General features: G+C 37.6%; 1 protein-coding gene across 1 annotated transcript in view; it reads left to right on the top strand.

The window, feature by feature from the left end:
- eIF2A (eukaryotic translation initiation factor 2A) overlaps positions 1-25,300 on the top strand; it is a 197,525-nt gene that overhangs the window by 45,923 nt on the left and 126,302 nt on the right. The window contains exons 5-6 of the mRNA XM_090372166.1: positions 14,090-14,189; positions 18,361-18,443. Of these exons, the coding sequence (XP_090228292.1) occupies positions 14,090-14,189; positions 18,361-18,443 (183 nt within the window). The remainder of the gene's footprint in view (positions 1-14,089; positions 14,190-18,360; positions 18,444-25,300) is intronic.

Genomic DNA, 25,300 nt, shown 5'->3' with positions numbered 1-25,300 from the left:
ACTGGACAGGTATTTCAAACGAACGGAGGGGTGAAATGGGAGTGGTGTGTGTTTTTTTTTTTTTTTTTTTTTTTGGCTGATGCTGAATAAGCTTGCTTTCTTGCATCATATGCCTCTACTAATGCTAATCAACCAGCCGCTGGCTAAAGGAAGGCAAACTTCTGCACATCTATTCTAGAACTGTCTTTCCTTAGTTTGAATTTATTCCCACTCAGGTGTATAATCTGAGTAAGAGGAGGAATCCCATTAGCATTGAGCTTGCTCAAACCATTCAAGGCCTTATACACCTCAATCAGGTCACCATGGAGGTGCCTAGTCTCTAGATGCTGCAATTTGCAGAACTTAAGCCTTTCTTGGTGAGAGTAGCCCTTTGTTTCCATTCTCTGTGCTTGTTCCAGCAGTTCTATATCCTTCCTAACATGAGGCCTCCAGACCTGTATGCAGTACTCAAGGTGTGGCCTGACCAATGCCTTATATGAGGGGATAATCAGTTCCTTATCCCTGCTAGCAAAATACCTGTATAATATCATTGACAAGATGGCATGAGCTGCACTGCTTAGAAAACTTCATATCTGACTGCACGATTACCCCCAGGTCTTTTTCATTCTCCACTATCTTGAGTGTAGTACCACACAATTCGTATGTTACTCTGTGATTATGCAACCCACATGCAGTACTTTGCATTTGTCAGTTTTAAACTTTAGTTGCCACCTCTCAGCCCAACTTTTCTAGATTCTGTTGCAGTAGTGTACAGTCATTACTGTCACTAACAGCATTGCCAACATTCATATAATCTGCATACTTGGACATTAAGCATGATATACCTTCATTGAAAAATATATTAGTAAATTAATAAGAGGAGTTTACCTCAATATAGTACATGGAACACTTCCGTATGATACCCTCCAGAAATTAAAACGGAAAAAACGAAAAAATCGACAACTTACCGGTACATTAAAGTAAAATATAAATAATTAAATAATTAAAGTAAAATATAAATAATTAAAGTAAAATATAAATAATTAAATAATCAATTTAACACAATTCAAAATCAATTTAAAACAATTAAAATTCAAATTAACGCAATTAAAAGAATTAACGAAAATATTCAAAACGATTTTCCTTCCTCCGAGTACCTTAGTGTAGATTTAATGTAATTTTGTACCAAGCCATTCAAAAAATCTCCCATAATTGTGTGTATTGATTGTATACTACTGGAGAGACAGGAAGTGAATGAAATAGTCAATAAGAGTTTGAAAATTAATTAGATAGTATGAAACAGAGCTGTAATACTCAATATGTTCTACGTTGATAATAATATTAGTAAATTAATAAGAGGAGTTTACCTCAATATAGTACGTGGAACACTTCCGTATGATACCCTCCAGAAATTAAAACGGAAAAAACGAAAAAATCAACAACTTACCGGTACATTAATGTAAAATATAAATAATTAAAGTAAAATATAAATAATTAAATAATCAATTTAACACAATTCAAAATCAATTTAAAACAATTAAAATTCAAATTTGAATTTTAATTGTTTTAAATTGATTTTGAATTGTGTTAAATTGATTATTTAATTATTTATATTTTACTTTAATTATTTATATTTTACATTAATGTACCGGTAAGTTGTTGATTTTTTCGTTTTTTCCGTTTTAATTTCTGGAGGGTATCATACGGAAGTGTTCCACGTACTATATTGAGGTAAACTCCTCTTATTAATTTACTAATATTATTATCAACGTAGAACATATTGAGTATTACAGCTCTGTTTCATACTATCTAATTGAAAAATATAGAAAACAGCAACAGCCCCAACACGGAACCCACTGATAACATTAGTATACAAAGAGCAGTGTCCATTGATTACCACTCTGTCTTCTTCTACTCAACCATCCCTTTATCCATAGCAGCAAGTTCCCTTTAATGCCATACTGCTCCAATTTGTATAGTAGCCTTCCGTGTGCAACAGTATCGAAAGCTTTCCTGAAATCCAAGTATATGATATCAAAATTATTTTTTGTGTCCAATTCCTTTGTGACCACATCATAGTATCCAATCAAATTGGTCAGACAAGACTTACAATTAACAAACCCAGGCTGTGAATAAAATAACTGCAGCCTTGTCTAGATGATCCTGCAATGCTTCTTTAACCAGTGACTCCATTATTTTCACCAAATATAAGTTAAACTAACAGTCTAATTGCTTGTGTCACCTTTGATTCCCCTGTGTGAATTGTGGATACATTTGCGGATCTCCAGTCCATGGGGGATCTCCTCTGAGTCCAAGGATGCTCTCATAGTGATGACTAAGGGTTTGCTTACTTCCTTTGTTGCCTCCTTTAATATAACTGGATAGATCCTATTCACCCGAGGTGCCTTTCTTTTGTTTAACTTCAACAGTTTTTCTTCCACTTTCCTCTCAGTTAATAAAAAATCATTTAGCTCTCTGTTAGAGTTTGATAAACTTCTGATCTTTACTTTCTTACAGAATTCCTGATGTGTGATGCAGATGAAAAATATTCATTCAGTTTGTCAGCTACCTGAGCAGGATCATCAATATCAAATGGACCAATCTGATTCATCCCTTCCTTCTAGAATTTACATAAGTAAAGAAGTCTTTGCTGTTTTTCTTTGCATCCTTTGCCAAAGATTTCTCGTAATCTGCCTTAGCTTGCCTAACCTCCTTTGTGACTTGATTACAGACTAGCTTATACCTATCATATGCTTCTTTGTTACCCGATACTTGATATGCATCCCATGCATTTTTCTTCTCTGCCACTGTCTCATTAGTTCATCTGACATCCATTTAGGTCAAAACCTTGAGTAGTATTTCTTAGGTGGTATGGCAAAACTAATGGCTTCCAAGATTAATTCCTTGAATGATTCCGATTCAGAATTTGCTGTTGGTAACATAATCAGTTGGTCCAACTGTATAGAATTCAAAAAATCTTTGAGATTCCTGTTGTCACCTTTCCAAAAGCATAAACCCTTCATATCCTGATTTTCCTTTCTGTACACATTGTATTCCCCAAATTCCAATTCTGCATTCCTTATACACCGATGAGCCAAAATATTATGACGTGCAGCCAAAACAGCTCGTACCCGGCTAGGCATGGACGCTACAAGATTTCTAAATGTGTCGTGTGGTATCTGGTACCAACACACAACCAGCAGATCCTCTAACTCCTGTAAGGTCCGTGGCTGAGATGCTGCAGATCGGAGTTGCTGTTCGAACAGAAACCACACATGCTCGATGGGATTGATGTCTGGGAATTTGGAGGCCAGGGCAATAACTGAAAGTCTTCCTCATGTTCTGCGAACCAGTCTCATACAATCTGGGCGGTGTGGCATGGTGCATTATCCTACTGAAAGATGGCACCGCCAGAGGAGGACCATTGCCATGAAAAGGTGTACCAGGTCAGCAGTGATGTTTTGGTAGGTGTTAGATGTCAGAGTACCCGGCACGTGGATGACTGGACCTAGGGTATCCCAGCAGAACATCGCCCAAAGCATGACACTGCTGCCACCGGGTTGTTTTTGTGCCATGGAGTATCCAGGCACCATCACTTTCCCAGCTAAATGACGCTCACATACCCGGCTGTCCACATTGTGGAACACAAAATGTAATTCATCGGACCAGACAACCTTCTTTCAATCACTCAGGATCCAATTTCAATGCTCGCATGTACATTATAGGCAGTGTTGCTGGTGAACCGTGGTTAGCATGGGCGCTCGGAGTGGCCTGCGGCTATGCAGCCCCATTTTCAGCCGGGTTCGATGTACTCTGTGTTGTGGCACATTACTCCCGTCACCAGCATTCCAATTATCAGCTAGTTGCACCACAGTCGCTCTTTTGTTGCCACGTACCATCTGGGAGAGTCTTCGCTTACCTCTAGCATCAATGAGCTATGGTCGTCCAACACCTCACCGTCGATTTGTGGGTTTTCCCTCTTTGGACCACTTTTGGTAGGTACTAACCACAGCTGACTGTGAGCACCCCACCAGCAATGCCATTTTAGATATGCTCTGACTCAGTCTTCTGGCAATTACAATTTGGCCTTTGTCAAACTCACTTAAGTCAGCTGCCTTTCCCATCTGAAGAACAAGAGTAACACTGATTATTGGAGCTCATTATCAGGTGTTTTTTATACCGTGTCCCGACCTGCGCATGTGCCATAGTTCATCTGCAGTTGCTTCGATTTGCATAACGACTTGCTGGTCATAATGTTTTGCCTCATCAGTGTATCTGTGTGACACCATATATTTGATATTCGAACTATATCTGCCTTTGATGTACCAGCATTTCAGATTCATCAAATTTATTTACTATACTCCTAGCATTGGTGTACATGCACGGATACACACACTATTCTTACTCTTAGTTACCCTAGCACAGTCCATGTATTTACTTGTTCCACGATGACTCCCAACAGTCCTTGGAATTCCCAGCACCTTGCTTTCCAGGGTGCTTCTCATTCTAATAGAAGCAGTGTAAGAATCACTTTCACCTCTGTCTCCGGCTACTGTTAATCTATTATTCTGGGTATCCCCCCCCCTCAAGCTAGCAGTTTTCCAAACCACCCAACACTGCCTCAATGGCATCGGTAAATATTCTTACAGCCTTTCTATTTAAGTGTATTCCCTCCCTGTAGAAGCACTCTCTCCTGTTAACAAGCGTAGACTTGCTCAGAAAAATTCTATGCAATAACCCTTGAAAAATCTCTCCAGGGCTAAATTGATTTAAAAAAGGCTGTCATCATATACTTCCTCCTGCCCTGTCTGGGCAGAATTGCAGACTGTTTCAAATTTAACCGAAAATGCGACTTTTTTCAACATTGACCTGTACTTGTTAAGTAAGTCTTCAGATCTTGTACTGTTAATGTCATTATTCCCATGTATAACAATATCTCTTTTGTGCCTTTAAAAGATGATATCTGCTCTTCAACATCACCAGCTTTTGATTCTGGCAGACATACACTGATTAGTGGTGTTTATAAACGACATTAGCTTTTTGTCACTTGCATGGCGTATTACTGATATTGCTTTTTTCTTTCTTTTTTTTTTTTATAAATAAAAGCTCCCATGTGCCTTTCCCCACCAATATTTTGTTATAATGGTTCTTTTGTAAGTAACTTTTCAGAACTGTGTGTCTATTTTACCACTGAAACAATGCTATAAATGGTGGTTAGATATCCCCATTTTACTTGCCAGAAGCCTATTTAAATCATAATGCAGCTCAAATACTAACTTTAAAAGTTTTAAACAATCTATTTGAAAAATAGATAAACAATAGTGTTGCAGTATTAGTAATTAAGTAAAAAAAAATTGCTAAAATTGAATAAGAAACACATTTTCATAATTTCCTTGAATGTTGGTAAGGTGGACATTTTGCCTTGGAACTGTATGTACAAATTCACTGTTTTTAATGTACCACTAACTTATATGAAGAAATTTGTTTAGAAAATCATTCGATTATTGCTATTCAAGAGCAAGGTTAGTGATGTTTATGAACAACATTAGTCCTCTGCCATCTGTAAGGTTGCAGATGACAGAACTTGCATCTTACAGATGCTGCTTTTTTTTTTTTTCTTTTAATTTGTAAATAAAAGCAAATTCTCCAATGTTCCTCTCCCCACCAATATTCTCTCAATGATTATTCTTTGTTTAGCATTTAACAGATACCAGGTGAACAATAATGTCTGTTTTGAGTTGCCAACAAGAATTGTCCAATCTTGCTGTAGAGTTTTAGTTTCATTTGCAGAAAATATGACCACACGAGCATCTGCGTTTCAGTGTGGCGATGAGTTCCCTTGAAATTTCTAATAAGTACCATAAAAACTTTCTTTATTATTATTATTGGTCTCTTTCCTTTATTTATGTTTGATAATTTGTAATTGAGTTCAGCGAATCATAATTAATGGAATGCCTTGGTATAATTAAAAAGTGGGGACCGTTTGAAACATTTTAAATATAAAACTTCTTTGAATTAACTTTTGCAGTCAACTCTCAGTAATGCTGTGATTCCTCCAGTGATGGTGATCATGCTTACACTTATGCTCTTTTTGAAAAGACTGCAAATGTCTATGTAGTCAATCTAAAGTAACTATGACTTCAGTTATAGCTCAGACACAGCATGGTTTTGTTAAGGGGAAGTCTTGCCTGACCAATTTGATTGGATACTATGATGCAGTCACAAAAGAACTGGATGCAGGGAATAACTTTGATATTATATACTTGGATCTTAGAAAGGCTTTTGATACTGTTGCACATGGAAAATTGCTGCACAAATTGGAGCAGTGCGGCATTGGAGGCAAATTGCTGCTATGGATAAAGGGGTGGTTGAGGGGGAGAAGACAGAGAGTGGTAATCAATGGACACTGCTCATCGTGGACTAATGTTATTAGTGGAGTCCCTCAGGGTTCAGTATTGGGTCCATTATTGTTTTCTGTATTTATAAATGATATTGATGATGGTATATCAAGCTTAATGTCCAAGTTTGCAGACGATACGAAGGTTGGCAGGGTTGTCAAGGACACTGCTGACACTATGCTACTGCAACAGGATCTGGAAAGGTTGAGCAGAAGCAGATGGGCTGAGAGGTGGCAAATGAAGTTTAACATTGACAAATGTAAAGTACTACATATGGGAAACAGCAACCCCAGAGCAACGTATCAACTCTGTGGTACTACACTGACAGTGGTAGAGAATGAAAGGGACTTGGGGGGTGGTTGTGCAGGCAGATATGAAGTTTTCTGAGCAGTGCAGACAGTCTACAAGAGTAGCTCATGGTGTATTGTCAATGATATATATAGGAATTTTTCTAGCAGGGATAAGGACTATTCCCTTGTATAAGGCAATGGTCAGGCCACACCTAGAGAGAGTACTGTATACGTCTGGAGGCCTCATTTCAAGAAGGATGTAGAGCTGCTGGAACGAGTACGGAGAAGGGCAACAAGATTAGTGAATGGAACAAAGGGGTGCTCTTACGAAGAAAGGCTTAAGTTTTGCAAATTACAGTGTCTGGAGACTAGGCACCAGCGAGGTGATCTGATAGAGGTGTATAAAGCCTTGAATGGTTTGAGCATGCTCAATGCTGATGGGATTCTTCCTCTTGCTCAGAATAATCACCTGAGAGGGCATAAATTCGAATTGAGAAAAGACAGATGTAGGATAGAAGTGAGGAAATTTGCCTCTAGCCAGCGGGTGGTTGGTTGGTGGAATAGACTTCCATCCCTTGTCGTGGAAGTTGATAGCCTGAATAAGTTTAAGGCTCAGCTGGACAGATATTTCGAACGAACAGAGGGGTGAAGTGGAAGTGGTTATTTTTTATTTATTTATTTATTATTATTTTATTTTATTTTTTTTTTTTTTGGCTGATGCTGCATAAGCTTGCTTTCTTGCATCAAATGCCTCTACTAATGCTAACCAATATCACTTCTAATCAAATAATTGGGTGAATCTGTTACCGATTAAAAACTTGAGGCACTGCTCTGACTGGTTTCAGAACTTTTGATGCCATCATCAGACGTTAGGTAGCCCATTAGCAATGTTGTGTCGAGAAGTAAACGGATGTTGTAGTATTGGTGGCATGGGATGCAAGAAAGCAAGTGTATGAGCTTATGCAGCATCAGCCAAAAAAAAAAAATCACACCATTCCTTTCTTAATTTGAATTTATGTCCTTTCTTAATTTGAATTTATGCCCCTTTAGGTTCATAATCTGAACAAGTGGAAGGATTCCATCAGAATTCAACGTGCTCAGTACATTCAAGGCCTTATACACCTCAATCAGATTACCGTGCAGGTGCCTAGTCTCCAGCCACTGCAATTTGCAGAACTTAAGCCTCTCTTGGTAAGAGGATCCCTTCATTCCCCTCACCAATCTTTTTGCCCTTCTCTGTACTCGCTCAAGTAAATCTATATCCTTCCTAAAATGAGGCCTCCAGACCTGTATGCAGTATTCAAGGCATGGCCTGACCATTGCCTTATACAGAGGGACAATCACCTCCTTTTCCCTGCTACCAAAATTCCTATATATCATTGACAAAACCCCATGACCTGCCCTGGCAGCCTGTCTGCATTGCTCAGAAAACTTCATATCTGACTGCACAATTACTCCCAGGTCTTTCATTTTCTACCACCTTAAGTGTAGTACCACACAGTTGGTACGTTTCTCTGGGTTTACTTCTACCCATATGCAGTACTTTGCATTTGTCAAGGTTAAACTTCAGTTGCCACTTCTTAGACCATCTGCCCAAATTATCTAGATCCTGTTGCAGTAGCACACTGCCATTACTGTCATTAACAACCCTGCCAACCTTTGTATCATCTGCAAACTTCGACATTAAGCCTGATATACCTTCATCAGTATCATTGATAAATATACAAAACAACAGTGGACCCAACACCGAACCCTGCGGGACTCCACTAATAACATTAGTCCACAAAGAGCAGCACCCATTGATTACCACCCTCTGTCTTCTCCCACTTAACCATCCTTTTATCCATTGTAGCAACTTACCCATAATACCATTCTGCTCCAATTTGTACAATAGTCTTCCATGCGCAACAGTGTCAAAAGCTTTCCTGAAATCCAAATATATGATATCAAATCCAGTTCCTTTGTAACCACATCATAATATCCTATCAAATTTGTCAGACAAGACTTTCCCATAACAAACCCATGCCGTGTCTGAATTATTGCTGCAGTCTTGTCTAGATGATCCTGCAATGCATCTTTAACGAGTGACTCCATTATTTTATCCGGAACAGAAGTTAAACTAACTGGTCTGTAATTACTCGTGTCACTCTTCGATCCACCTTTGTGAATTGGGGATACATTTGCACATCTCCAGTCCGTGGGAACTTCCCCTGAGTCCAAGGATGCTCTCATAATTATGGCTAAGGGTTTGCTTAGTTGCTTTGCTGTCTCCTTTAATATATCTGGATAGATCCCATTCACCCCAGGTGCTTTTCTTATGTTTAATTTCAACAATTTCTCCTCCACTTTGCTCTCAGTTATTACAAAATCATTAAGTATCCTGCTACAATTTGATAACCTTCTGCCATTTTCAAACCTTAATAATTCCTCATGTGTGAATGTAGATGCAAAATACTCATTCAGTTTGTTTGCTATCTGAGCAGGATCATCAACAGTCGAACCATCGATGTCAAGTGTACCAATCAGATTCATCCTCTTCCTTTTAGAGTTTATATAAGTAAAGAAATCCTTGCTGTTTTTCTTAGCATATTTTGCGAAGGATTTCTCGTAATCTGCCTTCGCCTGCCCAACCTCTTTTGTGACCTGATTACAGACTAGCTTACATCTGCCATAGACTTCTGAGTCGCTTGATAATTTATATGCATCCCATGCATTTTTCTTCTCTGTTAAGAGTCTCATTAGTTTATTAGATAACCATTTAGGCCTAAACCTTGAACAATATTTCTTAATAGATAAGAAACGTTTTTAGTAGTTTCCACGATTAATTCCTTGAATGCTTCCCACTTAGAATTTACTGTTGGTAACATCGTCAGTTGATCCCACTGTACAGAATTTAAAAACTGTCGGAGACCACTGTACTCACCTTTACGGAAGCAAAAACCCTTTCCTTTACCCATGATGGTAATTATATCTTTAAGTAAAATCCCACATCAGTACACTGTGATCACTGCCACCTAGTGGTTCCTTTATCTGCAAATTCTTAATACACGAATGATCACTGCTGATAACCAGATAAAGAGTATTACTCTCTCTGGTTGCCTCTCGAACATGCTGCTGCAGAAAACAATCATCCAATAAATCCACAAAAAGTCTGACTAGGGTGTGAGTGACCAACCCACAAGTTCCAGTCAATATCTGGGAAGTTAAAATCCCCCATTATAAGACATTCCGATTTACTAGCCCACTCTATTTCTCTGTACAATTGTTCATTGTACTCATTCAAGTCATTAGGCCTATATCACACTCCTACTCTTATTTTTGCTTTCACAGTGCTTATGTCACACCAGACTGACTCAACAGTACACTGTTCATCTATATCAACTGGATGCACTTCTTTTGATTTTGTTTTTCTTAATTAACAGCATAACACTTCCTCCCTTTCTATCCTGTCTATCCTTCCTGTACTCCTCAAATTCCACTTGAGCATTCCTTATATCTGTGTGACACCATGTCTCTGCTATCCCAACAATATCCGCCTTTGATGTCTTGACCAACTCTTCAAATTTATTTACTATACTTCTAGCATTGGTATACATGCTCCTATTCCTAGTTACCCCTAACACATCCCATATTCCCACCTATTTCAGGATGACTGCCATCCGTCCCTGAAACCCCCAACACCCCTCGCTCCAGGTTGCTACTTATTCTAATAAAAGTTGTGCAAGAATCACCTTCACCTCTGCCTACGGCTGCTGTTAAACTATTAGTCCTTTTATCCCCACCCTAAGCTATCAGTTTTCTGACCCACCTAACACTGCCTCGATAGCATCAGCAAATATTCTTGCACCCTTTCTATTTAAGTGTATCCCATCCCTGTAGAAGCAGTCTCTCCTGTTAACAAGTACAGTCCAGGCTGAAAAAAATTCTATCCTTGAGCCTTGCACAATCTTTCCAGGGCCGAATTGATCGACAAGGCTGTCATCATATACTCCCTTCTATTGTGTCTGGACAGAATTGCAGACACTTTCAAATTCAACCCTAATTCTCGGCTTTTGTTCAACAGTGACCTGTACTTGTTAAGTAATTCTGCCGGTCTCCTACTCTTAATATCATTAGTGCCAACATGTACAACTATATCACCTTCTGTGCCCTTAAAAGATGATATCCGCTCTACAATCTCATCAACCTTTGCCCCTGGCAGACATAGCCTGGTCCTGTTCCACCTATCCTTTTTACAAAGCATGTTTCCCGTTTCCCTGACAATAGAGTTACCAACAACTACTAGTTCCTGTGGAACAAGTGCATTCTACCTTGGGGGTTGCCGCTGTGTTGCGTGATGACCAAGTGCAAGCTCTGGGGTTGATGTGGGCAGCTGAGAGCTTGATGGGCCCCTCAATTTAGATCTTTCGAGGGCATCGACCCTGTCCTTCAAGCTCTCATGTGTCAAAGCTAAACAAGCAGCCAAGTTGTAGATTATAAGAATGCTTACAATTGGAAACGTAACTTATGTTAAATCCCTTTAGAAATGTTGCATGAAGTATTATAGTATTATTACCGTATTTCCCCATGTATAAGAAGGTTTCCGTAGCCCAGTGGTCAAGAGCAGGAGTGCAGTAGCACATGCTCCTTGAGTAGACTGGGGTTCAAGCCCCTGACTGCTAAATACAGTCGATCTGCCAACCCGCACTGCACCAACGTGGCAGATTATGGTCCATTTCCCTGAACGTGAATCGTTGAGGAGCCTTCCGTCCTGCAGTGGGTTGATAATGGCTGCAGTTTACCTTTTTTTTTTTTTTTAAGACGCACCCTTTTTCGAAAAATTTGGGGTCTAAAAACTGGGTGCGTCTTATATACAGACCAGACTGACTCAACAGTACACTGTTCATCTATATCAACTGGATGCACTTCTTTTGATTTTGTTTATATGATATCAAAATATGATATCAAGTTTTTTTTACTTGCATTTCCTGCTTTTTCGTGCTTGTTGTCTTTGCGCTCATTGTTTCGCACTTGTTACTGGTATATTAGGTTACGTTCTGCCCAAAAATGGCTCAGAAAAGATTTTCATACAGTGCTGAATTCAAGTTAAAAGTGATCCAGTTTGCAAAAGTGAATGGAAATCGTGCTGCTGAACGTAAGTTTGGTCCTCCTCCAACTGAGAAAACAATCCGAGACTGGTTACGGGAAGAAGAAACCCTACTGAAAACGACACGGCAGAAGAAGGCCATGAGAGGCAAGTCAGCAAAATGGTCTGATTTAGAGAAGGAATTGAAGATATGGATTGAAGGGCAAAGGGCAATTGGAATTCCTGTGTCTACAAAGATGGTTCAACATGAGGCAAGAAGAATTGCTGATGAAAAAGAAGTTACTGATTTCAAAGGACACAATTGGTGCTTCAGGTTCATGAAACGGAATAGACTAAGCATGCATACAGCATACATGCACCAGACTTGCCCAAAAGATGCCTGAAAGCTATGAGCAGAAGGTACTTGAATTTTATTGTTTTGTCATTCAATGTTGGAAGACACATCAGTTTGAGTTGGGACAGATTGCAAATATGGATGAAGTCCCCCTTCAATTTGATGTCCCAAGTAACAGAACTGTTGATAAGAAGGGGATGAAAACTGTAACTGTGAAGACAAGTTGTTATTATTTGGTTTTTAGGAGCATCGCAACTAAGGCCATATTGCTCTGGGGATATGCGGTGGTCATTCCCTGACCTTTTCGCATCCTCCGTTTTTGGTGGTCACGGGCTTGAACCCTGGTCTAATCAAGAAGCATGTGCTACGCACTGCTGCTCCTGTCCACCTGGCTATGGAGGCGCCAGTGTGAAGACAAGTGTACATGAAAAGAGCCATTATACAGTTGTTCTAGCTTGTTGTGCTGACGGAACCAAGCTGCCTCCTATGCTGATTTTCAAACGCAAAACAATGCCAAAAGAAGACATTCCTCGAGGAGTGATTGTCCACGTTCATGACAAGGGTTAGATGGATCAGGATGGGATGAAGATCTGGTTTGAGAAAGTTTGGAGCAGGAGACCAGGTGGGCTCTTACGCAAACCTGCCCTATTGCTGCTTGATCAGTTCAGGGCACACATATCAAAAAACACAAAAGATTGCTGCAGAGCAAAAAACAAAACTTTCTGTCATACCTGGAGGCTTGACATCCCAGCTCCAACCACTTGATTTCAGCATTAACAAACCCTTCAAAGCTGCCATGAGAGATGAATGGAACCAATGGATGAAGTCTTCTGGGGACAATTTGACACCAGCAGGAAGAGTGAAGAAACGAACTATAGGAGAAGTTTGTACCTGGGTGAAAAGATCCGGGATAATATCAAGATTGATATCGTTGTCAAGTCATTTAAGAAGTGTGGCATTTCAAATGCCATAGATGAAACTGAGGACGAGGCAATATATGAAGACAGTGATTAGTCATCAGACACAGATGAGGACAAGCTAATGGATGGGAGTTTTGACAATGATGAGGAGTTGTATGAATTTTACGATGAATAAAACTTGAGTTCAATAACTTTATGTAATACATTTTTTTTTTCAAATTTCGGGCTGCAAAATTAAGGTGTGTCTTATACATGGGGAAATACGGTAATCGGAAATACACGTTCAAAATCAGCAGTCATTCGGTGTGTATGTAACATTCATACTGAAGTATTTTCTGTACAAAATTATTATTGTATCTTTTTTATTATTGTATATTTATATTTTTATTAATTAATATACAGCTGTGCCCCTGTATCCGCTGATTCAGTTACCCCCGAGTAACCACAAAAAAAGACACATACTACTTGCGTGTCCAATATAGCGCTTCTCTTCATTTTTTACAATGTGTTGTATGATTTGATCATCCACATTATAATGGTTCTTTAGAGATTTAACGGATGCACCATTTTCAAACTTTTGAAGTTTTTGATTAATTTGAAAGCACAACTCTTGCATTTGCCCATCATTTTCGTGATTTCTAAACAAAAAAAAAAAAAAAGTTACTATAAATTAAAAAAAAAAAAAAAAAAATCTGACATAAATGACAAAACAAAATTTGTCCATTTGCGGTATGGCGGATCACAACAATTGACGCGACGCACTAAATCAAACTAAACATTTGGTCATGAAGTGTCCCAGTTAATCCAGTCCCGATGAATAAATCGAGAGTCTGCTGTACTTTATTATTACCGTATTTAATGTTGATAATGTCTTGCTGTGTGTTTAATTTATCAATTAAACTTTATTATACGTATGTATATACAAGAAAATCACGTTATATATGGGGTCAGCAGGTGTTCGCTTATATCCATGGTTTCAGCCATCCATGGTAGGTCTTGGAACATATCTCCCGCGGATACGGGGGTCTTACTGTATAATTTATATTAATTAGCAAAAATTTACATCAAGTTACCAATTTTAGGACAAATGGAAACATCACAAGACAGTTGTAATCTTCACATTTGGAATATAAAGAGTGGAACATATGCTCATTCCTTTATCCAAAAGAAGCAAAGTAACTGGTAAGTAATGCTAATGTTTTATTTATTTTTTCTTTCTGTAAGCATTTTTCATACCGCAACAATTAAAGTTAAACATTTAAAGCTTTTTCAGAGTACAAAACTTTTATGGGAAGTTTAGTAAAAAGAATAATGCACACACATCCCATTGCTGCAAACTTCTTGAAAAAAATTAATAATTTCATTGATATCTCTCAATTATTTTAAAATAACCAGTATTTGTTAAAATGCATTCTGTTGTACCTCTCTAAAATACAGAAGAATAATTTCCACATTTATTTTACTTAAAACGTTGATCTTAAAATTAATTATAGGAAAACCAAATTATTTATTATTTTTCTTCTGAAAGGGGGAGGGGGAGGGAAAGAATCAGATTCTTTCCTCTGAAAGAATCTGATTTGTGCATTGTTAGGTAGAGTAATAGTACAGTATGATTAAACTTGCAGGAGTAAGTTGAAGCATCTAACTATTATGATTTTTTTCATTAATCTTTATCAAATAGAGTATTTGTTCTGATAGTTAATTTAATAAAATAAAAAACTTAAAAAGTAATCACACACTTTAATATGTTTGTCACAGCAATATTTTTAGAGATTTTTTTTGTGCCACTACTTGTTTTTCACTCCTGCCACTTTGCAAATAATTTCATTGGTTTATCTCTAGTTCACTGATTAGGTATTATTGGTTGATGCATTTTAATGTGATGTTTATCTTAAGCAGTTCAGTGAGTAGTAGATGTGTGTGTTCAGATTGAAGAAATTGTTTTATGTAGCTTTTGTTCATTTACAGCCTCACTGTTTGCTGTATCATTTTGAGAATTTCTATGCATAATTTAACTCTCGGTGTTACTAACATATAGGTTAGTGCAATTGCATCAGTTTAATACGTGACCGTCTACCAAAGTAGTTAAATTGGCATTGTTTTAATTATATTTCATATTGTGAACACCTTCACAACGAGTTGCCGTGTTATTGTACTACCTCGAATAAGTAACGCTTCACCAGTGGAGAAGACTAACGTTACTTATTCTCGGCAGATACCACCACCCAGATGGCACCATTTAGTTTGTTGTCTCCATGGGCAAAGCATTACTTATCCGAACGATATACAGGGTATTTCAAAAATGATGGCCAATAATTTAAAGGTGAAAAGTACAAACTAAAATAAGCAAAAATGTCCCAGTGAACATCAGGCCGCAACTGAACCACTTTCGAGATAATGCACATTTTCTGTTGAGATCTGCCACTGACTGTGGGATTGCTGAGACCTTGTACACGCTGGATATGGTAGATATAGTAATTGGCGATGTAAAATTCGCCACACACACTGCTATGACTCAGTACATGCTCTTGCAGAGCAACCCTCCTTGTCCTGGATGTAAAACCCTTTCATCAGGTGTTATGCTTCTGGGCCTACCTGCTTGTACTCCATGTGCGAAGCACCCATGTTCTCTAAGGCGTTGATGCACCCTGATGAATGTGTGCCTGTTGGGCTGCCTTCGGCAGGGAAATGCTTCTTGGTACAAACATGCAGCCTCAAGTGCTGTTGTTATTTGGGTTTTAGGAGCATTAGCAACTAAGGCCATATTGCTCCGGTGCGGTGGTCATTCCCTGACCTTTCCGCATGCTCCGTATTTGGTGGTGACGGGCTCGAACCCCGGTCTAATCAAGAAGCGTGCGCACTGCTGCTCCTTCCCACCTGGCTACGGAGGCGCCAACCTCAAGTGCACTGCCGTTGGCTTTACCATACACGAAATGCATGTCCGCATACTCTTCGTTGCTGTAACCTCTTTCCATGTTGACTATTGTTTGACAAGTACTAGTATGCCTGCTATGTCTCAGAGCATTGAGAACGGGGAAAGGGAGAGAATGAGCATAACCTAACCTAAACAAACAAGTCAGTGATGGATCCCAACTCTGTACAGTTCACCTTGGTGATCCCAACTAGAAATGTGCAATATCTTGAAAATGATTCACTTAAGGACCCATGTTTACTAGGCTTTTTTTTTTCATATTGTTATCTGTACAGTTAACCTTTAAATTATTGACCATCACTTTTGAAACACCCTGTATAGTACAATATTTATATCCTTCTTAAAATGAAGTTTCCAAGCCTGCATGCAGTATTCCATATGTGGCCTAACTGCTTCCTTATGCATTGGGATGATCCCCTCTTCATCCTTTGGAAAATTTCCATAGCTTTTCTGCACTACTCAGAGGATTTTGTGTCAAAGAACCCATGGTTCTTTTTCATAGTCCACTGCTTTTAGTTCACTACTACCAAACAGCTATTCTGGAATTACTGTTACCCAGATGCAGTACAGTAATACCCTGAAGTTACGCGATAGGTGGGTCCGACGAAAATCGCTTAAGTAGAATTCGCGTAAGTCGGGGTACAGCTTTGCATATAAATACATATAAATTTTGTTTAATTGGGACCAAAGACTAACAAAAACACTAGTTTAGAAGAAAAATATTTAATAAAATTGCAGTTATTTGTACATATTAATACAAAATATGTATTAAAAAAATAAATGAGTTACGTAAAAAAGTTATTTCGATGTCGATGGCTTCATAAAATCTAACAAATTCGTCTGATGACACAGCGCCTTTTTTCATGCAGAATTTCTTTGTATCAAGTTAATTTTTTTTATTCCTTGCTTTGTAGCTATAACGCGTTCTTCGTTGGAGTCTGTGTTCTAAAATTTTTAAGCCCTTTTCAATTGAGCTGAGACCTTCTGTCAAACTTGCAATTGTCATGTGCTTTTCTGGTGGAACTGGGTCTGACGTTTCGGATACTTCAGTGACGTTTTGCTCATGCATCTCTATGAGCTCATTCATTGTCAGCTCCTGACTATGTGAATCCAACAGCTTCTTTGACATCACCATTGACTTCCAAATCTAATTGCCTGGCAAGATTAACAACTTCTTCTATCACATGAGCGACATGATCAGTTTCTGGTGTTGTTTTCGTTCTCGTTTTTGAAAAAAATGAACAAAGTTTCTTCCAGAGACCATTCAATGTTTTTTTTGTGAATTTCATCCCAAGATTCTTACGGCATCTAAAACATTTGAATTGTTTCCAAAAGTATTTAACAGATATCTCACTATTTTGTCTCATAGCTTCATTCAGACGTGCAAACAAATGACTTGTGTAGTAAGCCTTGAATGTTTTGATGACTCCCTGGTCCATCGGTTGAAGCAAGCTGGTTGTGTTTGGAGGTAAAAACACAACTTTCACACGTGGGTCGACATTATTTAATGTGGCAGGAGGGTGACCAGGTGCATTGTCAATAAGAATCATCACTTTAAATGGAATCTGTTTAGACTTGCAATAACGTTCGACTTCGGGTATGAAGTGGTGACCAAACCAGTCCTCAAAAACGGAAGCTGTCACCCAAGCTTTATGATTTGACTTCTAAATCACTGGTAATCTAATTTTAGATATACACCAAACGAAAAAATCAAGAACTGCGTAACTCCGAGTTCGCGTAAGTTGGGGTATTACTATACCTTGCATTTATCACTGTTAAACTTCAATTGCCATTTTACAGCCATCTGTTTAATTTATTTAGATCCTCTTTAAATATGAGGATCTTTATTTAGATCATCATATTTAAAAATGCAATCTTTTTAAATATTTTTTATTAAAAAAATAAAAGTTACGATAAATATTGCAATTCACTCAGCAAAAATGAAATACTGGTATTGTCCAAACAGAATTCGAAAACACCCAAAGTGTTGTTTTTTTTTTTTTCCCCAGAAATATAAATAAAAATTGGCACCTGTCAGGTGTAACACCACAGCCAGGTTAAAGCCAAGTTTTCGTTTTAAAAAGCACCCTGTTTTTGATGTTAATGTATCTTACCCTTATTCTGTTGCTCTTGGTTTTCATTGATCTTTCTAGTTTTTTTTTTTTTTTTTTTTTGTTTTGTTTTTTTTTTTTATTCTTCTGCCTTAGCATTTGTACTTTGACAAATGAAATTTATAAAATATTAGTATTTCCTACTATTTATATATAGGGCTTTTGATTTACTGTATTGTTAATTTAATAAATAAAAAATTTTGAATATAAAAAAAATTAAGAAATGAAGGCTTTATACATACTAGCTGAAGTGTATTTTATAAAAAAAAAAAAAAATCTGGAATGTACACAGATGTTATTTTAATTTTAGGAGTCCATGCTGGACAGAAGATGAAGCTGTTTGTGCAAGAAGTGTGAGCCATGAAGTTCATTTTTTTGAAAAAAGCAATTTTGGTAAATGAATTTTTTTTTATAATATTTATATTTATTTGGGTCCTTGCTTCCTTGCATCATTCTGTCATTTTAATATGAAATATTAATATTGAAAAGAATCATCGTAAAACTCAATGGCATTAAAGCTGCTTATGTTATTACTTTGAAGAGTTTGTTTAGTGCAATACATACTCAAATTATGCAGAATTTGCTACAGTTAGATTAAAAAAGTGAGACAGTTGAGGTATTCCACACTGTTACATTAACAGAAAGTTGAATGAAGACTCTGAGAATTCACATCATTTGATATGAAAAAGGTGATCCTACATATAGGTAGAATTGTCTCTTTCATTAGGAAAGCAGTAATCTTAGAATAACACCACTTGGGAAGCACCCTACTCAAGGTTGATAATACAAAAGATCTTGGAATACTAGGACAGTTCATGGGGTTTTGCCAGTGATATACAGGAGCTTTGTCAATAGAAACTACATGCTGATGATGGTGTTTTTACTTCTCTCTCTGTCACAAACACACCTGAATACATTAAATTGAGAAAAGCTTGGTTGCAGAATAGATGTGCAGAAATTAGCCTTCAAACAGAGACTATCATAGATGTTTATCTAGAAGTTGAAGATGTAGTATATTTTTGGAGCTTTATTTGTGATCTAGCAAATTTTACAGCTGACTTGAAATTTAATGTCTGAATTCTTGTTTAAATTCACATATTATTCTATTATAAATACAGTATCTACCAAACATATATTGTGATGCTAAATGAAAAAATACCTAGTTAGAAAAAATAAAGTTTTGATCAAGTATGGTTCTCGAGCTTTACTAGTAGCTGGTATGTGGCTGCTGGAATTGCTGTTCTCCTCCTAAGGCTTCAGTTCTCTACTTGAATGAGAATGTCTTGTTCTGGCTCTCAAATATTGTTCTAAAATAGCTTTTCTCAAACTGTGTTCTGCAGAACACTAGTGTTCCGTGAAAAATTGTAATTAATAATTAAAAAAATAATAATAAAATCAATAAGTATATCTGATCTTAAGTGCCGGTGACTCTCTATGCATCAGAAATCTGGTCCTCTGCCCTTCCAACCTACCTGCGGCAGTTCTTGGGGATTGAGTATTGGCTTCTTCGATCTCTCAGTAGGACTTCAGGACATCCCCTTACTATCTCTAGGGGTATACTACATTCGCTGCATGGAATGACTCCTTGGAAGCAAATCATCGCCACTCACAACATAATTACCCTCTATAAGTTCATTTCTGCTAAACTAGACGCTCCCAGCATCGATGGCCTCATTCTGCCCAAGAATAACAGAAGAATAAGTAATCGGCAAACATCTGTGATCCAACCTGCCCTCAACCAGATCAGCTCTATGTCATATGTTCCCAGAAAACACAATTGTACTTCTCAACGACTTAAACATCAACCCCGAGGCAATTTGTGTTGACAAGGCCTACAGAACAAAATTTTTTGTAGATACCAATGCTATCTTGCAATTTTAGACCTTTATTTCACCCTCATCCTACGTGGCTTCTATAATTGAGGATGATCTGTGCTCTTTCTGTTCTAGTCAGCCTACAGCATCCTGCCGGCTTCCCCACACTCTGCTTGAACAGACACAGACTGTATTTATGAGCAGATGCTGACTGTATATATTGAGCATTTATGTCGAACATAATCTGTATTCGCTTTGTATCTTTACCTTTGTATTTGTATGTTTTTTTATTACTGAATATACATTTTGTATTGCTATGTTGTGGTTTTGTTTACCCTCATAGCATTTGATTGCTATCTAGGGGCGAATGTAACTTTTATTTTATCTGAATGAAATAAAATAAAAATAATTTGCATATTTTTAGCGTATACCACTTTGTATCATTATAATTTTTAACATTATTTTTTATTATTATTTTTTTTTTTTTTTTTGTTTTTAACAAACTGGCATAGACTAATGATCAAATAGACATGGAACACTTTATTTTGGCAGGCTTTTACATAGAGATAATGACGTCTACGGAAAAAGTAGCAATGTAATGATCTAATATGCTATTCGTATGCGATTTAGCCTTGAGTACATGGGCTGAATGAGAGGGGAAGCGAACTGATATCATAACTAAACTCGCTTCCTTGTATAAATTTTTTCTGATAATTATCAGTATTCCAAAATATTATTATTAAAATAAATGACCATGGATTTTTAGTTGAAAAAAGGAACTTTAAAACGAGAAGCAAGTATTTCTAGTATCGCAACTGTGGTCAATGAAAATTAACACAATATTGTCACATGTCAAGGTGGCCGACCGAGCTAGCCAGGTGGGTAAAGTGCCTGCCTGGCAACCCAAAGGTTGCGGGTTCGAATCCCACCTCGGGCTTGGATCAAAGTACTGCAAAAACCTTGGGAGGTGCACTATGGCCACAGAAGCTGATGCGCCAACAACTACCAAAAAAAAAAAAAAAAAAAACGTCAAGGTGAGGATGAACAATCGTAGCCTTTTGTTCCCCAAAAATCTGAAGTGATAAAACAGGAACCAACTAATAAAAGACCAAAACGAAAGCACGATGATAGTTATTTGAATTTCGGCATTACATATGTTGGAAATAAAGATGCTCCTGATGCACAGTGCATTGAATGTAATAAAATATTAGCAAACAGTTCTTTGGCTCCTGCTAAACTTGTGTTCCGTCACTAAAAAAAAAGTTTGGGAAACGCTGTTCTAAAACATCAAAAAGGCATTCAGCTGAATTGAAATCTGGTTCTGGGCCAAAAATCGTAAATTCACCACATTGTCCTCCTTGAACCACTATTGTACTGACCATGCTTTGTAACAAAAAGTTGTCAGCTGATACAGTTGTCAGCTTCCCCCTTTACAAAGAATTGCTACAATGCAGGTAAGCCAGAATTGTTTGGAATATTTACAATAGACAGCTACATTTCATGGTTTCATTGGTGACAATTAGTGAATCAAGTCCAAACTGTAGGAAACAGGTTATATGATCACACTGCTCCCACAAGCTAAATTACATTATTGGTGCAGTACAAACTGGGTGAAATTATTCTTTGAGCACATGGCACACTAATGTGCAGCTTTCTGATGCCTGAACTGTGTGGCAAGCTTCATCTGTAAATTTTCTTTCGTTGCTGCACATGTAATCTTTCCATCCTCAGCACTGTAGTAATTATATATTTTGATTTTACACAGATGTGTACAGTTTCAAATTGTTTTCATGCTTGAATTGAAATATAATTTGGCTTTACTAATGTGTTGTATAGAACAGATGCAACCCTGTATTAGTGGGTTAAAGTTACACAACTTTTGTTATGTAAAAATTGCGGGCAGTCATGGATTTATGAACAGAAATCTGTGCATTTTTTTTTTTTTGCATCAGAGTGGATAGCAACATACATTGCTGGGTGACAAATTGGCTTAAGAGCAACTGCCTTATCATCATGGTAACCAATTCTGTGAAAGGTTTTTCTTATGGTTATTGGTCCTATGTTTATCCCAGTTTCTGTCAACTGTGCCTCAAGTCAGCTCATTAAGGATGTCTTTATGATTTCTTCTCATCATTTTCTTCAATTTTTGACATCCTTTGAGATTGATCCTTTAAGCAGTACATACATATGTAAATTTAATTTTTCACATGTGAGCTGTGTGGAATATGTCTAGATGATGACTCCTTCATGCGGTGTGTCCATTCCATTAATGTATAAATTGTCTTAAGTTTTCTAATATGTACTGTCATCTCTTTTCTGTGTTTCCACCTAATCGTAAATACAGTTTATAATAGAAGGCAACACAAAAAAAAGCTCTGAAAATGAAATATCACCTGTTGACTTCATTTGTACAATTTAGGCCTGAAAAAGATGAAATTGAAAAATTTCTGTAGAATTCAGAATTTGATAAAACTGAATCAAGTAGTGCATACAGATGTAGAGGATATTACTCCATAAAAAAAGTAACATTTTATTATTTATAATTTTTTCTACAATTTTTTACAATTCTGATTTGATTTTAAACAAGTATTGAGCTCAAAATTTTCTCAAAGCTGTACTCAAGAATTGAGCAATAAAGTCAAAATAGCACATTAGTATTTTTAAAAAATTAAATACAAAGTTTTAAGTTTTGCACAATATCTTTCAAAAAGTTACTACAGGGAACCATGTGTGGTAAACTCACCTCTGAAAGGGTTGCTTCTGGTGGTCTACATTGTTTTCTATCTTCTATTGGTGTGCAATGTTTCCAGGAGTTGATTTTGGGTGCCCACTCTTTTCGCCATCTAGTGTATAAACATGCCCACTATGCAGCAACATAGTCTCACACCTCTTAGTCTCGGTCCTAGAGATTTGGTTTCTTTTCTTATTCATACTTGTCATTGAGCATGCATGCTTTTACATCCACTGTGTTTAACTGGTTTGGCATCTACCCATCATACAACCTCTGATATTTACCATACCTTCCCAGGGGTAATGTGTCCCGTTACATGTTGGAGGACAGTGTACAAAGTGGGAACTACGTCTAGTATGGACTTGTGGCACTGCATGCATCCTTTGTGAATGAGTGTGCCACATGGCGTCAGGCTGGATAGAGTCATTGAATATTCTTTGGTGGTGTGTTTCGCATAGTTTGCGATTGTTGTGAGAGAGAAATGTGCTTGCATCACATTTTGTTTTCTTTTTAATGATACAGCTGCAGAAACCCATAAGAAGTTGAAACAAGCTTTTGGTGACAATGCTTTAGGCCAGACGCAGACCTACTACTGGTTTAACTGTTTTAAAAACAGTCGAATGTTGGCTGATGACGACGATTGCACTGAGCATCCATCATCGAGCACCACCCTGGAAAATGTCGCAAAAGTTCGGGCAGTGATCTGTGAACACCGCAGGCGAACCATCTACAACATTTGTGGGACTATCATGCGGCACATGTCAGTGGATTTTATCAGATGGGTTGAACCTAAGAAGGATTGTGGCCAAGTTCGTGCCATGGTTACTGAGTGAAGACCAAAAGCAGCATCGCATGGAAATTAACAGAGATCTTCAAGGATGGGTCAGGCGTAATCAAAACTTCCTTTCTACGGTTATCACTGGTGCCGAGAGTTGGGTATATGGGTATGACCCAGAAACTAAGCAACAATCATCATAGTGGAAGAGCCCATCTTCACCCCGACCGAAGGAAGCCCGACAAGTGAATAGCAATGTGAAGTCTGTGCTGATCTGTTTTTTTTTTGGACATTGACAGGATTATCCATAAGGAATTCATCCTTCCTGGCCAGATCGTCAACACAAAGTTTTACTGTGATGTTCTGAGGCAGTTAAGGGAAGCCGTCAGGAGGAAATGTCCAGAGAAGTGCTGCACAAGGAACTGGGTCCTTCATCATGACAATGCACAGGCCCACACATCTTTTGCTGTGGTGCAGTTTTTGGCATCCAACAACATGATCCCTACCCATCCCCCTTATTTGCCAGACTCCCCCCCCTGCAACTTTTTCCTCTTCCCAAGAATGAAAATCAAGCTGAAGGGTGGAAGATTTGACAGCGTAGAGGATATCTAAATCGAATCACAGGCGGTGCTGAACAGTATGACAAAGAAGGACTTTCAGGATGCATTCAAATCATGGGAGAAGTGCTGGGATCAGTGTTTACGCTCTCAAGGGGACTACTTCGAAGGTGGCAAATAAGACTCAGGGTGAGTCTAATTTATTTTATAAATATATTTCAGGAACTTTTGGGTAGCACCTCGTATATTCAGTACAGGTAGTTCCCGACTTTACGAGTTAATTCGTTCCTAGCACTGCTCATAAAGCGAAAATTCGTGAAGCAGGAATTTCCCATAGACATAATGTTAAAAAAGAGGTTGTGTTCTCAACAATGAAATTAGTTAGCTAATTAGTTTGTTTAAGCAATGATTGATTTATCCAAAGAAATGAAAACATATCCTGTAAAATAAAACAAATTATAATTTAAAGAAATTATGACTTGCAAATGTTAAAGAATGTTTATTCTTTATCGTCATCGACTAAATGCACACTCATTGATCACTCATTATTGGGTCGGCTCTCATTGGTTTGTTGCACAAGGAGTCTTCTTCTTCAGAAATGCTTCAAGGCATTTGTTCCAAGATAATAAGCATTTTTTTAATGGGACGCACAAATCACAGTAGACTACAGTAGACTTTCGAAATAACGGCATCTTTGGGGATTCAAGGTTCCGTTATTTAAATTTTTCCATTATCTAGAAAGTTTCATTTTTAATGTATTTAATGTAAAAATAATGAGGCCAAATAAGAAATAGAGATTAAGAATGCAATTTTATTAACTGCACATAAAAAAAACATAAACATGTTGAGGATCCAATGTTATATTCTGCCATTAATACACTTCTGCTTATGTCCTGTTCTATTTTTGTTGTTATAACAAGCTTAGTCTGTGCGGTAGCATAGTGGTATTGTCACCATCCTCCTCAAACTGGGTGGAAAAGGCCTGGGTTTGAATCCTGTCAGTGATGTGAGGAAAGGAACTTTTATGGGCTTTTTTCACTCCGTGGCTGAGTTAGTGGGTCTCAGGCATAGGTAGCAAGGTTGTTTTTTGTCCAGCAAAACAAATTGAGGAGAGAATACACACACACACGCAATTTACAGACACAATACACTTGGGTATATGAATTAACATTCTGGGTGACCCTAATGTAATAGTTTGGATCATATCAAGTTTGTCAGTAAGCTTTAATGTTCTTCTTTTCTTCTCTGTATGGCATTTATTAACTTTAGGAGCCATACTGAAGGGTTTTTAATTTAAAATAAATGTAAAACATGTAAATAATCTGTGATATTAGTACAGAATTCACTTTCAAAATGGCAAATGTAAACAAATA

The sequence above is a fragment of the Mastigoproctus giganteus genome, chromosome 1 (genome assembly GCF_048544385.1).
Source record: "Mastigoproctus giganteus isolate SK-2022 chromosome 1, ASM4854438v1, whole genome shotgun sequence".
Classification (NCBI taxonomy): Eukaryota; Metazoa; Arthropoda; class Arachnida; order Uropygi; family Thelyphonidae; genus Mastigoproctus; species Mastigoproctus giganteus.
This window is presented reverse-complemented; position numbering and strand designations above follow the sequence as displayed.